This window comes from Cottoperca gobio, chromosome 7 (assembly GCF_900634415.1).
Source record: "Cottoperca gobio chromosome 7, fCotGob3.1, whole genome shotgun sequence".
Classification (NCBI taxonomy): Eukaryota; Metazoa; Chordata; class Actinopteri; order Perciformes; family Bovichtidae; genus Cottoperca; species Cottoperca gobio.
This window is the reverse complement of record NC_041361.1, coordinates 6901891-6918180: the sequence shown is the minus strand read 5'-3', so window position 1 is coordinate 6918180 and position 16290 is coordinate 6901891. Positions and strand designations below refer to the sequence as shown.

General features: G+C 40.8%; 1 protein-coding gene across 3 annotated transcripts in view; it reads left to right on the top strand.

Moving 5' to 3' along the window:
• Positions 1-16027, top strand: part of LOC115011138 (poly(rC)-binding protein 4-like) — a 32461-nt gene extending 16434 nt beyond the window's left edge. The window contains exons 6-14 of one of the 3 annotated variants that reach the window (XM_029436117.1): positions 2173-2304; positions 3734-3862; positions 5052-5126; positions 7001-7072; positions 8897-8953; positions 9048-9123; positions 9600-9649; positions 12808-12977; positions 15189-16027. In XM_029436117.1, the coding sequence (XP_029291977.1) occupies positions 2173-2304; positions 3734-3862; positions 5052-5126; positions 7001-7072; positions 8897-8953; positions 9048-9123; positions 9600-9649; positions 12808-12977; positions 15189-15534 (1107 nt within the window). In that variant the 3' untranslated portion in view covers positions 15535-16027. Of the gene's footprint in view, positions 1-2172; positions 2305-3733; positions 3863-5051; positions 5127-7000; positions 7073-8893; positions 8954-9047; positions 9124-9599; positions 9650-12807; positions 12978-15188 lie in introns of all 3 variants that reach the window. The other 2 variants (XM_029436116.1, XM_029436118.1) reach the window with 2 other exon arrangements.
• The last annotated feature ends 263 nt before the right edge of the window (positions 16028-16290 follow it).

The following is a 16290-nucleotide window of genomic DNA, read 5'->3' as shown; positions in this document are numbered from 1 at the left end:
AACAAAAACATTTTGAAACATAGGTGATATGATATCTGAAAGAAATGCTATAATAACACAATACATGCTAGCACTACAATATCATACATGTATTTTGTTCCCAGGTGTTGAGGCAGACAAGCGTGAAGGCCACATAATCTCTTTGTGTTCGAGTCCGTATCCCACAGGCAACACAATATGCTTTGGGGATTTAAGCCCCCTTTGTGTGAGCAGTGATTGTGTCTTATTTCTGCCAATTCACTTTGAGATTTTTGTTTTTTTTCCCGCTAAGATGTCACAGTGAAGTATGGGAACGTTCACATTTGTTAAGATGTGGCTCATATTTTTAGATCAAATCAATAAAAAAAGCCCAGAGTCTTGTGATTGTACCGACGAGCTGCGTGCCCCTCTTCTAATGAGACGAGACGTCAGAGAGCCTGATCCGCCTCACTAAATATAGACACGGAGGCACAAGAGCCACATCAGAATATGCTTTTCAAATATAAAGTTCCCAGTTATTGGAAACATTACGCAGTTCCTTTCATAAGTAAAATCCCTTGAGGTTACACATCCACACTGTCCCCTCTAAAGTCAAACTCTGCTAATTTTATTGCAAACACAAACTGTTCGAAAACAAGCAGCGTGCTTTGCATTCTGTCACACATTTTGTTGCGGGTTGAACTGTGATGGAAAGAGAGACAGCGCAGCCTATTTACATTTCAAAGGTTCGCAGAGACACACTGTTCATTAATTAAAAGCTCAATCTCCACCCACAGGAGAGCAGACACCGGATGCTTGCTACCTGCGCTGTAAGAACACTCAAATCACTGAGGTTCTTGATCCAAATGCGTACAATATACCCATAGATAATGCACCCATTCTTTCTTGGGCTGTTATTATCATCAGACTTTGTTAGTTGCATATATACAAATGTACTTTATGTTTTGGGAAATGTGCTTATCCCTTTTCTTGCCGAAAGTCCAAAAAACTGAAGATACCCGATGCACAGCTGCTGTGGCGCTTCTCTCCTGGGTGCTAGCTGGTGCAGGGTAAACCACAGTAAACCAAAAGAAAGTTTCAGTCCACACCAGGATACTAGGATAGACGCTATTGTATTAACGTATTACATTAAAAACAAGAAGTCCTTCCTTCGCTGGAACGTTGAATTATTTGAGTTAGATAAGAAGATTGATACCACGTTCATATCTGTGATATAAATATGAATCTGGAGCCAGTAGACAGTTATCTTAGCTTAGCATAAATACCCATAAAAAGCATGTTGTTATTCTTACACTTTGGTTTATGCACAGATTAAACAAACAAGATATAAAGACTTAATTAGTGAGCTTTTGAGGTAGGCAGATTTTTAAGCGTGGGACGGAGCCGTTTCCAGTCTTAATAATAAGCTAAGCTAACCGACCGCTGATTTATAGCTTCATAATTAACACATCGATGTTCTCAGCAAGAAAACAATTAAACTTATGTCCCGAAATGTTGAAATAACCCTTTAAATTGAATCTCATCTCATGGCAGTTTCATTAGATGACAAGAAATAGGACTAAGCAAATGAAAATGGCAGTAAATGACGGTATATATATTTTCACTTTACATTCCCTCAGTTAGTTCTTCTCCAAAGAAATGAAAGGTGAGCAGGTTCAGTGTGCTAGCCTTAGGAAGTTCATGAGAACATGTGTTCTGACTCATTTTATGCAGAGTGAAAATATCAAAGCACCATTTGATCACTGCTAGTGCTGTAATTAATGTTACCCATGTCACGGAGAATTCAGCATTTCATATGGATGATTGAACAGCCTTCTAAGACCCCACACTAGACTGGACTACATCTTCTCATCTACATCTAGATGCTGGGTTGCTCTTAGCTCCACCTGCCACTTCCAGCGATGAATCTGCTTTTTATGATTTTCCTAATGTTCAATTTATGTTGATGCAGTAGAAATTGTGCTTTGCTTTGTTAGATTGGTTCATCTCAACCCTATAGAGTTACCCTTTCGTAATTGTTGGAAATAAAAACCCTCCGCCTACGGTTGCTTTTCTCCCCATCCATTTCCACCTTGACCCCTGCTGCCTGATCTTTCCCTCTGGGACTCTCTCTCTCTCTCTCGCTCCTCTTTCTTTCATGCCGACTCACACATTTCTCCCCCCCCCCCCCCCCCCCCCCCCAACTCCCTCCAGGACCTAACTGCGCTGGTGGCCAACGGCACCATCAGCTCCAAGCCACCAGTCACCCTGCGGCTGGTCATCCCTGCCAGCCAGTGTGGCTCTCTCATCGGGAAGGGAGGGGCCAAGATAAAAGAAATCAGAGAGGTGAGCAGCCAGATCACAAATCTACCCCATCCTCCCCATCCTTGCTGCACAAACACTGACATTTGAAGAGAACAAATCTGCTTCTGGAGATGACGGAAAATAAACTGCAGCTGGAAGGGAGAGATATTACATTTTTCACAATTATGCAGTTTTATTGCCCTATTAGTGTGCAGCAAGCCTCCCTGCTTGCACAACTGTATTTTGGGTATGTATTAGATGCTCTTATTTAGTATCTTTGCAATTATAATTCAAGTATACTAATATAATAAAGTTAGAAAGGAGGTGATCATATTTATCTACAGCAACAAAATAAAATAATGAACGTCATAACGATCATAATGTGCAAACTGCATTAAAGCTGCAGACGAGTGACATATGTCAAGAAGCAGAATTTACATAAAATACAAAAATTATAATGATGCACTAGTATTACTAAGTCGTGAATAACAACAGTCTACAACAATGCTAGCAGCTCTGTAAGGCTACTTGGAAACAAAAGTGAGCTAAATGCTAACGTCAGGATGCTAACATGCTCACAATGACAAAGCTAACATGTTGTTGTTTAACAGGTATAATGTTTATCATGTTCACCGTCGTAATTCAGCCTGTTAGCTTGCTAACATTTGCTAATTATCAGCAAACACAAGAACGTCATGTCAATCCATCTAATAGTTGTTGAGATGTTTCCAAAGTGGTGGTATTTGCCATTAGGTTGGCACCAGACTAAAATTGGATTTAGACTATTAAGGAAGGAAACTAGTGAGACAATGCAGTCCGGATAGATCACTTAACACAACAAACAGTATGACTCAGCAGTGGCAACTTTGAAAGGGAAAAACTCCTGACTTCATTTAGGCCCAGTTAAAACATTAGGATTAAACGTATCAGATCTGTTGCCAGAGACGTTCGACACTGTAAATTTAGCTCTGTACTGATCTACAAATAGTGTCTTCTCTCATTTTAGCCTTTACCTTCAACGGCAATGGCATCTAGTTGATTTTCTGCGGTTAGACGGATTTTCTTGCCATGTTCATAACCCAAATTTGTTTCAGTTACGGATTTGTTTTGTTTGTTTTGTTGTCACAGGACACATGCTCCCTTACAGCATCTTGTGATGTGTGTGTGGTTCAACAAAGGCCTCCAAAAACCCTGCAGTCTGATAGAGACATCAGCCAATGTAGATACATCTTTAAAAGCACTCCTTTCCTGCAGATATGCTTTATTAGGAATATATCAGCTGAAACTGAGAGAATTACATCTGCTGACCAAGGGTGACTTTTCATTTATCTCTAACCTGACAGGACTTGACGTTAGTCCGTCAGTACAGGTGGAAAAATATAATGTCGGCAAAGCCATCGGGGATGGAGGCACGACTAGTCTTATCGGAATCAAACTAATCTTTTTTTTTAAAACCCCCTATCACTTGCAGAGCACTGGAGCTCAGATACAGGTGGCAGGGGATTTGCTGCCCAACTCTACTGAGCGAGGAGTGACGATATCTGGGAATCAGGAGTCCGTAATCCAGTGTGTCAGGCTCATCTGCACAGTAATCCTGGAGGTAGGAAGCGTACCATTCCTCTCTTTACACATGTTGTCAGAGTTCTGCTGCTGCAGCTACGTGAAGGAAATAATTGCCGGTAACATGTATGTTTTCATCGCACTCAGAGATTGTTTATTCCACTGCAGCTGAAGTTAATAATGCATTTTTAGTAGGCTGTGTTAGTTTTCTTTGTTATGTAATGCTACCTATGACTAGATCAGAGTGCAGCGTTATCATCATGTAACATAGGAAATATCGAGTACCAGGTTTCTTTATTGTTTGGACCTTCTGTGCTTTAAATTGCCGAGCAAGACATCGGATGGAGTCAAAAAGGTGCAACTCTCAGGTCAGAGCTCAGTATTGTTGGAGAGGACACTAAGCTGCTAACAGAAAACAAACTGGCCTGCAGCAATATCTATCCACCTTTAGACAACAGCTCTCTTGAGAAAATCGAGGAGATGAGAGAAAAACAACCCCAAGCACAGTTTCTGCCTGTGTGTTCATGGAAGTGCACAAGTCCTTTTTGTTTTAGTATTGCAGCTGGACCTGACTGACTAATTGCTAGTTTGATCCAGTTTTCCAGGGCTTTCTTCAAAGGCTTGGGAGTTTCATTAGGATTCTGTACCAGCGGCTTCTTGCTTTTGGCTCCAAGATTTAAATTATGCAGAGTTATACAAAGAATTTGCTGTGACTGCTTCCGCGGAAAATATGCTCTACATTTTAAAGCCAAAAACAGTATCGCCAGCATTGCAGTTACTTGATAAGATATATGGTGGCATGTACTCTGTATAATCTCCTTTTCTCATTGGTGTTTGAAGAATGTTATCTTCAAATGTCTCCTTGTCAGTGGATGCTTGATTTATCCAGAGGGCAAACCACTGCAGAGCCAGCAGCTCCGATGCAAACTAAAGCTCAGAGCTATTATCCACAGAGAGCTCTCACTACACTGCTTCAATAATTCAATGAATGACTAACGATATCAAAAGGAAACAAAGAAGGGAATAATGTCGGTGTCATTAGCAGTTTAGTTCATCATTAATTGTTATTGTACCTTAATGCACCAGAGTTACACACCATTTGCGCTCAGTGTCTCACTCTTTGACTGAAGTGCTGACGTCATTTCAGAGTACATGTGAGTTTATTCATGAGATTTATGATAAAGATGTATTACAACCTCTGACCCCTTGTCTTGCTTTGGACTCCTTAGTCTCCCCCGAAGGGTGCCACCATCCCCTATCGACCGAGCCCCTCACCAGCTGCCCTCCTCATCGCAGGGAACCAGGTGAGAGATTTTACCACACGTTGGTTTATCTACCATAGACTAGCAGTTGTTGCCTGTGTGTGGTGAATCCTCCTTTACAGTCTTAGGAACTGTCCAGGGGGTTAAGGGTTAGACTGTTGCGTACAAGATGAACAGATTTTTGTCGAAAAGAAAGAAATTATGTTTGTCAAGTTAACACTAGTAATAAATACGAAAGATCTTGCTCTAGTGCTCACTGCCAATATTGTGGGATATTTCGCAAAGTTTAGCTTAATAGTTTTTGGGAAATGAATATGGTTTACAAGGGAGTGGAGGGCGAGTCGAGTAGCCATGCTAACGCCTCTGTGAGGCTGCAGTTATGTACAGCACTATGCCTACATGCAGATATTTAGGTACAGTGTTAACCATGGTCACCATCTAAGTTTCACTTGTTAGCATGCTTACATATGCTACAACTTAGCAATACACACAAAGTACAGCTGAGGATGAAGGGGGTGTCATTAAGACTCCAGTATGATTCATCTAGAGCTGCTCGTCCGATGTTCAAAAAGCTTCGGAAACTCCGTGCCCACGCACCTTCCCGTGAACGGGCTGCGTACGATAATTTCTGTTAATTTCCGAAACCGACAATCCTACATTCCCCCAACTTCACACACTGCTTGGCCAGCTGTAACTAAGCTGAAACTAAGCAGGGTTTGAACTTCTCTCTCTAGCTCTCTTTTTTCCTTTCTTTAGCATAACCAAGCTGTATATATTTAGTTATAAATCAAAGTCAAACAAAATTACAATGTTCACCTGATGGTAGTGCTAGAAGAGAAGTTAATGGATTACAATTTATCCAGTCAGAAATCAATTTCATAGCAGTCTATCCAATAGATCGAGACATTTCACTCAAAACTACTAATGCTAACCTCATGGTGGCGCTAGACACAGAATAAGGGTAAACTTTGACGCTAAATGAATGCCTGTACAATGTTTGGTAATAGAAATAGAAATTGTATTGTGAACTAAAGTGATGGACTGACTAACAATAGAGTCATGCCGCTAGCACAGCTAAAAAGAGAACCACTGGATTATCATTTGGGGCGGACACCCTCACCTTCCCAATTTACATGAAACTACAAATGGTCATTGGAGAAGGTATCTTTCATTGAACTCTTGGCTCACTCCGGGGAAACAAGACTCATGTAGGTGCTCCCTGGTGGGGGATCAGGTGGGTTTTTTTTTTTGAGTGTGTGTGAGGGGAGGGTTGAGTGGTATAGACACTGCTGTTTGAGAAAGGACAGATATCCACCCACCCCCATGGAGCAAGTCACAAGATTAGCAAGCAAGACTGGAGACCTGCCGTCTCCTCTGGCTGCAGCAGCAGTCAGATATTCTGCATAGCTGTCAGCAGTTCTGACAGTGTTTGTGCTGCCTCAGATTCTGGTCAATTTATGGAATGGCTTTGTGTTTTTGATATTCCCCATAATAAGCTATCAAATTATACCCGGGTGAGATCCTGGTCACTGGGAGATGGCTTTAATGAAGGCAGCACAGTGATAAGGGATGTTTGTATAATTTGTCAGAGGAGAAAATGAAGTGGAATGGGAAAAGGGTTTGCGGATGAGTCATGGCTTATAAGCCTGTTAGGTGTGTTAGAGTGTCAGAAATGCAGCCTCGAGAGCCCATTTCAGACCAAATTTGATCCGTGGCAAAAGAGCAGGGGGAAAAAATGTATTTGGAAGTTTTTATTCATTATTTCTACATGAAATTTACCATGGTTTTCAGTTGGTAAGAACACATTCATTAGTTTTGCATTGCAAAACTAATGACTCTCTGGACTTTATAAACATGAAGATATTTCAGTAATGAGCTACATATGTTCCTTTTGTGCATCTCTTGTGTGTTTGTAGGTGTATGAAGCATCAGAATTTGCACCCCACCCTATGTACTCTGTCACTCAGGGTGGCCTGGACCTGCAGCAGGTAACTGGACACCGATTAATGTGAAGTCTGTAAATAATCTCCCTTCTTCTGAATATAAAAAATATAAAAAAATCTGGTCTTCAACTTCATTGCAGAGAGCAGGAATGAGTTTCAGGGCTGTGAGGATCTTATGGTTGTGTGGTATGTCCAAATTTACACAGTCCATCATCTGGCACGAGGTATTAAAAACAACAGCTGAGCATAAGCTGCAGCTATTGTTCTACCCTGTCATAAGAGCTATAACCCCTCCTGAAACACGATGCCATTGCACACCACCAACACCACAGTCTCTTTTTTTGTCCTGCCTAGCTCTGCACCAGAAACATTTCGGCTTTAGGAAAATACTCCCATGACAGCAATAGCAGATACTGTCATAATATCAGGAGGGAAACAGCAGCCTCTGACAAATCAGCCTTAGACTGATACAGAATGTAATTGTGGGTAATGAGATATAAAGACTTCATGATTTAGATCACTCATGCTGTAAATTGAAAGATTATTGCTACTAATTTGTGGTGTTTTTGTGCTTTCCTGTACAAACGCAGCTCTAATGTACTGATACAATATAACGACAGAGCTCTCCTCTCCGGTTTATGACCATATGGACTGGTAATAGTAGCCAGACAGCTGGCGTCAGGCAGGATCGAGTTAGAATAGATAGACAGATGGATGTATAGATGGATGGATATAAATGAATTTAAAGTGAGTATTGATGTTTGGAGGGGGAGAAAAGAGTTAACATGTGAGTCTGCATTATTTAAGAGAATGGGGGGATGGGCGGACTGCAAGTAGATATAAAGATGATGCAGCCAACAGGCAGGATTACACAAACAATGTGTAAGTAATGCATGCTTTTAGCAAATCCTTCCTAAAAAGGATCAGGTCACCCAAATGACGGAAATTAGTGAAAAGAAAATGCATCTTCCACTTCCCTCCAGTTGTATCTAGTCATGCAGAGAGTAAAGCTTTATTTGTCCTGGTTTTGAGATATTTGCGTTAGTGTTAGTGTTACCATCCCGATACAATGGAGGTGAAGGGCATTTTGATTTGAAAAGACCTTTACTCCTAATGTTCTGATTGGGGTCCTGGAGACCCCTGGCCTTCTTTTAATCAGATACTTCAATGAATATTTCCTGATGTTATGAGAATTTGCTCTATATGTGTGATTGATCTCGACGGTTCTTTTACCACAGCTCTAATGATTCATAATGCCAAATAAATAAATGTATTTCATTCGGAGATTAATAACCTATAAAAGGTCTTACAGCGAGTAACTTATCTGGGGTCCAATTGATCCAAAACAATTGTCTTTGTCTATTACTTTCTGGGTAATAAAAATAAAATTAGGCAATAGAACATATAATACAGGAAATAGTTCCTTATTTAGTTTAATAACAATGCTAAATGGTAATTAATGTATTTGTTTTTTAGCAAAAACTGTTTGGGAAAGTACATTTTTGCTAAATAGTCCGTAAAACTGTTCACACTGAAGTCTGTGGACTATTCAGCGTAGCAGGGACACTGTGCTTGGAAAGAGTTGTTCTTGTTGTAATGTGAGAACCACAAGTAAATTCAATTTGCCTTTATTGCACTGGGGTGGAGGAAGAAATCTCAGAACCTGCACAAATAAAATCAAAACGTAAATGGTACCTGCATTGGTAGAGAGGCCACTAGGAGTAAACCAGAAAGTATGTTGAAGGTTATACACTTGTCTCTCTTAGTCTGAGAAACAAACCTGTATTGACAGTGAAGCACTTTCATTGAGAGGATGCCGATTTCTTTCCCCGTGTGTGATGTTTTATTGCTGTGATTTCTCTAAAGCAGAATGCTGTTTTTCAGGCCTACACTTTGCAAAACCAATATGGCATTCCACACTCAGAGGTACAGTATGACCATTTGTGCAAATATTGTAATGTAATATAAAACACTTACGGTTCAGTGTACACTGCTTTAAGTTCTGCTTTCTGCTTTACAGATGGCAAAGCTGCATCAGCTGTCAATGCAGCAAGGTCTGAGTCCAATGGCCCAGCCTGCTTCGAATATCATACCTGGTATGTAAAGCATTAATAATAGTCAGTATTTGCGCTTGATTATATCCTGACAGTCAAACAAATGGATAAAATAAGCCATAAGCTCCTCCATCTGTAACTTGTCATATATTTTCCACCTGCCGTTGACCTGAGAAATAAAGGCGTGATTTCATTAGCAGCACTGATGATGTGCTTGTGTCAGTGAGGAAGGAGGAGACGAGGCTTTATAGCTCTCTCATAGAAACTATTATGTGAAATGATACGTTCCGCAGAGCCAGAGAAGCGGGAAAAGGAAAAGAATGAGTGCCGTGTTAAACATCAGGCTATTAAAATGGAAATTAACTGCTTTATTATATCTAGCAGTTCCCCGCTCAAAGGGTTTATACCGCATATCAATGCCAGATTGTGTGGCTTCACTAACTAAAGAAGTTGAATGAATATTAAAATGTCTGATATGTCAATTGTATTCAGTCAATGTCTGTATTTCCTCTCATCAGGGATGGACTCCAACTCTCAGACATCTCAGGAGCTGCTTATTCCCAATGATGTAAGCAGAAGCAACTTTTTTGTTCTTCGTGTTGTTTGTGTTTTCCCATCTGAACAACAGGAAATCAGCGCTCATCTCACATGCACACAGCACAGGAGCAGGTGACTTTGGATGCGGTAGCTGCAACTGCAAAGACGTCTGGTGTGACTTCAAAAGAGACGAGAGACATGTTGGCAACTTACTAATTATCCTCATTATTCTAACCTCAGACTAACCCAAGGTTAAAGGGATTCTGAGCTGATATGGATCTGTTCGCATTATTGTCTGTGCTGCAGTTGCAGTGTCTTAGATTGACTCCCATGAGTGCTCAGTAAATCCTCTCATGTTCCCTGACCTACTTAGAGGCTGTCTGCTGTCAAAACAGCCAATAAGAAAACAGCCAAAGATCCTTTCCCTCTTCACTTAGCCTCCGCATGGGTTTGATGAAACATCTCTCCGATCCGAGCGTAGAAATCACGATGCATAGATCCACTTAAAAATAAAGTCGTACTATTGTACTTTGGCTGCTTTTTACAGAGATCATCGGGCTATTAATTGTAGTAATTTGCATTTATTGGGGGAAAACATTTGAAAGCTCTCTTATAAAGTCAAATTTATAATGAAACAATTTATGATTTAATTTGCAGTTCTTATATCCAGTATACGAAACAGAAGCACGTTTATCCACAAGAATAAAATGTTCATTTTAAATTGAAATGAAAGGCATTTGTGTTCTGTATTTTTCTCCCTGTAAACAAATCGTATGAAAAGACCAAAACAAACAATGTGTTCATCAATTTCTCAAAGATAATACCTCAGGCTCATTACTTCCCAACGAGGACGTACATCTAAAATCTTTCAAATCTGGTCATTGATATATAATTTCATTTTTTTAAAGAGGCTAAGAAATGTCCTGAAACAGCCAGGCACTGTAGTTTTTAGCAAACATTACTCAACCAGGAGTAGCCTGAATAGTGTATTTGCTGGGACTATTTTCAACTGCAGATTTATACAGGCCTGAGTATTTACAGCAGCAGGATGGCGTATGTGGGATTGACTCAAAATAAACTGCAGCTAAGCAATATGTCACCCAGTGCAAAAGTGTAACTCACTGGTGTTTTTTAACAGTTTTTTGGTCTTTTCATGGAGTTTGTTAACAATAAGAAACATATAGAATATTGCCAGTCAGTTTATATTGTGTTAGCATTCAGGATCTGACTGAAAAGCTCTCTACTGTCTACCTCTATTACAGGTATCGGCAAAGAAACCCTTTCAGACAGTGAAATAAATGTTCGGCCTTCGTTTTACAATAGAGATAAGAGGAACATAAGGTAGATTGATTAGGTTTCACCGTATAGAATATAGCCGCAACCCTTCAACAACATTTCTAAAATGCCTGAAGGTTTTTTTAACCAAGTAAACCCCCACATAGCCAGTGGCACAATGCATCAGAGGAATGAGGGAGTCCAGCGCTATATGTGACAGGGACAGCTGTAAGCTCCAGCCATTGTTCCAGAAGAGAGGACTTATAGCCATGACTGAGCCTCCTCAGCCCTCCGTCCCCCCTCAGGCAGGCCACACAATCCTGCTCTGTGCTCACACCGAAGGAGACTTGTGCACACACACACACACACACACACACACACACACACACACACACACACACACACACACACACACACACACACACACACACACACACACACACACACACACGGATGCATTGAGAAATTGCTAACACCAAGTCAGCAGTATGTACTGTACTTCTGCGCGAGGAAGATTTAGCCAGAAGAAAAATAGCTTCGCCCTCACCATCCCATCCCTCTTCCTGTGTCCTTTCAAATTACTGCCTCAGCAGGAACTCGACAATATGTAGGCCACTTATAGTTGAAGACCAGGAATATAGTGCTGCATTAATGTTATTTAAATGCTCAGGAAAAATAATCAACACCGCAAGCATACCTGCCGTGTCTCCAGTGTCAGGCTCTGGTGGCATTTTCTTTAAGGTTGTTCATATTGGAATGCTGTTGTCTGAGGTCATGCACACCAAAGTGGGTGAGCTGTTGACAGCTGGTGTCTATTGACAGCTGGTGTAAAAGGCCAGAGTCCTGTGGAGATTCTTGGTCTCAGTGGGAGGGACACGTTATCTGTGATTTGAGGTGTGTTGTGGCCATTGTTTCTAGAGTTGCTCTTTAGGCTGGCTGCTCTCGGTGTGTCTCTACCCCCCCTGGATAAACTGCTGAGCCAATAATAGCCAGGCGGACCAACCAGGTCGCTGTGTGACAAATCAGACATTGTGGAACAGGCTGCTTACTTCTCAGGAAAGGAATGTGAAATGCAGGGACGAGTGGAGCACCGTGTTTGTGTGTGTGTGTTGTATATTTCTACCTACGTCAGTTGCTGTTAAGCTGCCAGCACACACGCATACTACAAGCACTTCATCACTGTCTGTCCCACTCACTATATATCTGGCAGCATAACCCTGTCGCTGAGCCCTGACACCCTGTACTTGAGCTGATACGCAAACCCCGAGCTTTGGCTCTGTTAAATATCTATTGTCACTAATAGGCAGGGGTCCAGGTTGGGTAATGAAACCAGAACAAAAGTGATAATGTATTTTGAAATGCAATAAAACTCATGTTATTGTCTAATCTACTTTGAGCAGAGAGAACGCTCAAGCCGATGGGACCGTACGTTATATATATTTGAGTTATTTTCCCATTATGTTTTCCATTAGTGCGGAGATGCATCTAGCTGGCATGTGTTTGGGAAGTGATTTGTTTGGGAAGTCATCACCACTCTGAGGAATCAATAACCTTTTAGCCACTCAGATTAATGAGAGGCAAATGTGCCTTCCTCCGTAACTTTTACCGGTGCACACGCAGTAGCAATTAAGGGAGACTCCAGGAAGAAAAAAAGTGCTTTTGACATGCATGATGGATGACCAATCCATTGAAGGCAATGTAAGTGCAATATTCGAAGTGGTCTGCATTAAGTCGGCCCAACAGCAGCACGCACCTTTTTTTATTGTTCTAGGGTTTTCTTTTTCATCGGCATTACAACTGACAATAACAAAAGGCTGGAATCAGTCAAACGATTTATTTAACTCTTTTCTAGTGACGCAAATCTGCTTTTTCCCTTAAACTGACCAATCCGTCTCTGCCTTTGTTTTTTTGCAGCTGATCGGCTCGATCATCGGCCGTCAGGGCACTAAGATCAACGAGATCAGGCAGGTGTCAGGAGCTCAGATCAAGATCGGCAGCCAGCTGGATGGGACAAGTGACCGCCATGTCACCATCACAGGAACACCGGTCAGCATCAACTTGGCCCAGTACCTCATTACCTCCTGGTAAGGCCCAGTGTACAGCCATCTAATAATGAGTCACCTCAAGTGCAGGCCTGAGAGAATTGCATTGGTTTAAAAAGGGTCAAAGGTTACGCTGTGTAGAGTGATAAGTGATAATGAGGTATATCCTCGTGCTGCTGGTAATTGGCCTCGAGGGAATGACTAAAAGCCGGGTTATATTGTAAGACATAGAAGCAGTGTCTTGTTGAAATTCAGGATTTGCAGAGCAGCTCTGGCATCTTTTTCTTAATTAACTTTATACCAATACTTAGAGCAACACAAGACAAAGTCTTAAAGTAAATAATTGAAGAACATGTACACATAAAAGTAGTTAATACCAATAAAATGTCAGAATAAAAAATGATTTTTTAATTGTGCAAAACAACAAATGGTGCAGCACATTTTAATAATAAAAATAGAAAGCTTATTAGTGTTCTATTATGTTTTTATCTTTATATTAATTAAAATATGAGACCAGAACTCAAGGCTCTTCCCTTCGTAATTATTAGTCCTTGCAATTAGAGATTCAAAAAAAGCAATCTGTAGTAGAAAAGATCTGCCTGCTAACTAACATATTTTGGGGAGATTATGCCATGATTTATGCAACCACTCTACAATACTTTGGCATTTTGCAGCCTGTGCACACAACTGATTATCAATTATACAACCATAAAGAGGACAAAACTCAGAAAATTAAACAAAAATGAACCAATAAATAAAAAGAGCTAGAGACACCACAGCGGGTGCATCAACAATTATTAAGCCATATAAATTAAAAGTCACCCAATTAAACAAAAATTAAACAATAAATAAGAAGAGCTATGAACACAAGGGCGGGTGCAACAAACATCATTAAGCCACATAAATTGAAAAGCCTGACACAATCTTACACAATCAACAGCATAAAACATCACCAAAGCAGACAGCACATAGATATATTAAACTCTTACATTTTACAGCAAAACGACAGCTGCACAGGTTGTGCACAGTTTGTGCACAACCTGCTGGAAGCCTACACAAGCACACAACTCTACACTGATGTTCTCCTTGTTGTAGGCTACTTACCTGTCTGAGATGTACTTCTCGGTGCATACAACTAGCATTCAATCTGCTCCAGGTTTAACTTCTGTGTTCTTCTTTCACAAAACATAACACAACTAGTCCACTCAGTGTCTGTGTCCTAATGTCCAATGCCCAGTCACAGTCACAGTCCTCACACACCTCACTGAAGGTAAACGTTCTTTTAGCATTTAGTATGTAGCCAGATGCAGCGCGCACCGGTTCAGGTAACATCACTTAGCGTGCTAGCCGGGTGGAGCATTAAAGCAGTGATTAGTTATGGTAGATTCATTAATTAAATACTCAAAAAAGTAATGTGTAAAAATGCAAAAGTATTAGCACCAAAATACAACAATTATAGTAATAGTAGCTTTGAAGTACTCATTTCGAAATAATGTTTATTATATTATTGAATTATCTGCATTTATTTGTTCATCACTTTAATGTTTAATGTCACTTTAATAAGCCCCACCTTTAAAGATATGTTTTACTATACTGTATAAAGGCTACTATATTATTTTTAGACTTCCAACAGAGTCCCATTTTTTAAGTTTAACTGGTGTATAGCTCTACTCAAAAGAGTACTCCACTTATTTAGCACTTCTATTATAACTGCCGGACTCATGATGGATAGATTTTTTTATCAACATCTGTGCAGCAGACCCAAATATATATATATAAATTATATATCCATTTATTCTTTTTGCTTGTCAAAACATGGCAGCGCCCAAAATGCAACTTGGTCGCCAACAGTTCGTTTGGACGTGACGTGTTATGATAGTAGAGATGAGGAATAGGCTGCAGAGGTCTGATAAGCTCACTTCTTTCTAACGCCACACACACAGATTGTTTTGTCCTACAAAGTTAAAGTTTGAAACCCCAACCGACGCTTACTCAAGTGACATCAATTGAGGCAATTTATTAGATTTCTCACAGCTCCCTCTGGAGCCACAAAAGGCTCTTTTCAGATTTTTACACATATACAGATGTCCTCTCCGTGACCAAGACTTTGATGTGTAAAATCAGTGGATTTCCCCTTTAGACATTCCAGACCCTTCACCCAGTGTTGTAGCAACAGTATAATCCTCTAATCTTCATTATATGTCCTTTACCCATGTCTCCCTATCCTCCATCCTCCTATCTTTGCCATCATAGTTTAGAGACAGCCAAATCCACAGCCCAGGCAGCCACCATGGGAGCTCCGGTCGACCTCAACATGGCCTTCACCCAGCAAGCCTCCCCAGCTGCCTCCCCCGCATCCACCCTGGCCACCATGGGCGCCCTGACCCCGGCTCATATGCTGGGCACCCCGTACGGTGCCATGCCGCTCTCCGGCCTGCTGGGGATGAAGTCGGTCCCCTTTCTGACTCTATCCAGCCCCGGCCCCACTGTAGCTGTCACTGCAGCACCCTCCCACACCGCTCTGGCCGCCTACACCGCCAAAATCTCCTCAGCCAACTGCATCAAAAAGCCAGAAAGACAGAAGTTTGCTCCTTACTGATGCAGCCCCCTGAGCTCCGTGTCTGGGGAGTCAGACGAAGGATAGCTGCAGTGTTCTTCCACAAAAACGCCTGATGTAGCCATATCCGCTGGCAGAGATGCTCTTGACTTTTATTCTTTGATGCACCAACAGAGAAGAGACCAATGGAGATGTGGATAAAGCTTTTAAAAGTTATTTACGGTTATAGATAATTTGTGAGTTTCCCATGAATTGATGGACTGCTTTCATCGTCACCTCATCACTGTTATTGATCACTAAAAGAAGGGCTGGAACCTCACCTGAGAAATACATGTTTAAATCACAGTTTTCACATGTGCATCTCAAGTTAGAGATCAGCTATAAGTATTTATCCTTCAATAAATTTGTAAATTATACTCAGATGACAAATGCTCTACTGTATGATGCTTTTATACAATGTCTATGTTTGCCTCTTGAAGTTTTTAAGAAAATTTGTAAATGTCTTGGGGGGAGGGGGGGTTGGGATTTTGTTTTTGTTTTTTATTAATCTGTGCTATGGTACTGTACTTTACTGTTCAGTGTTATGTTCGTTTTGTGGGATTTTATTTTGAATGTGCAACTTGTTTAATCTTTATTTATTAGTATTGTTTCATTTATTAAAAGTCTTTGTTTCTTGACGTATTTGTCTCCTACTTTATTTGTTGCACAAAAGGCTGCCCGTCTGTTCATTAGCTTCACAGGCATTCAAACCGTAGACAAAGCACTTGAACCAAATCTGTGTCAAATGAATGCAGCTGC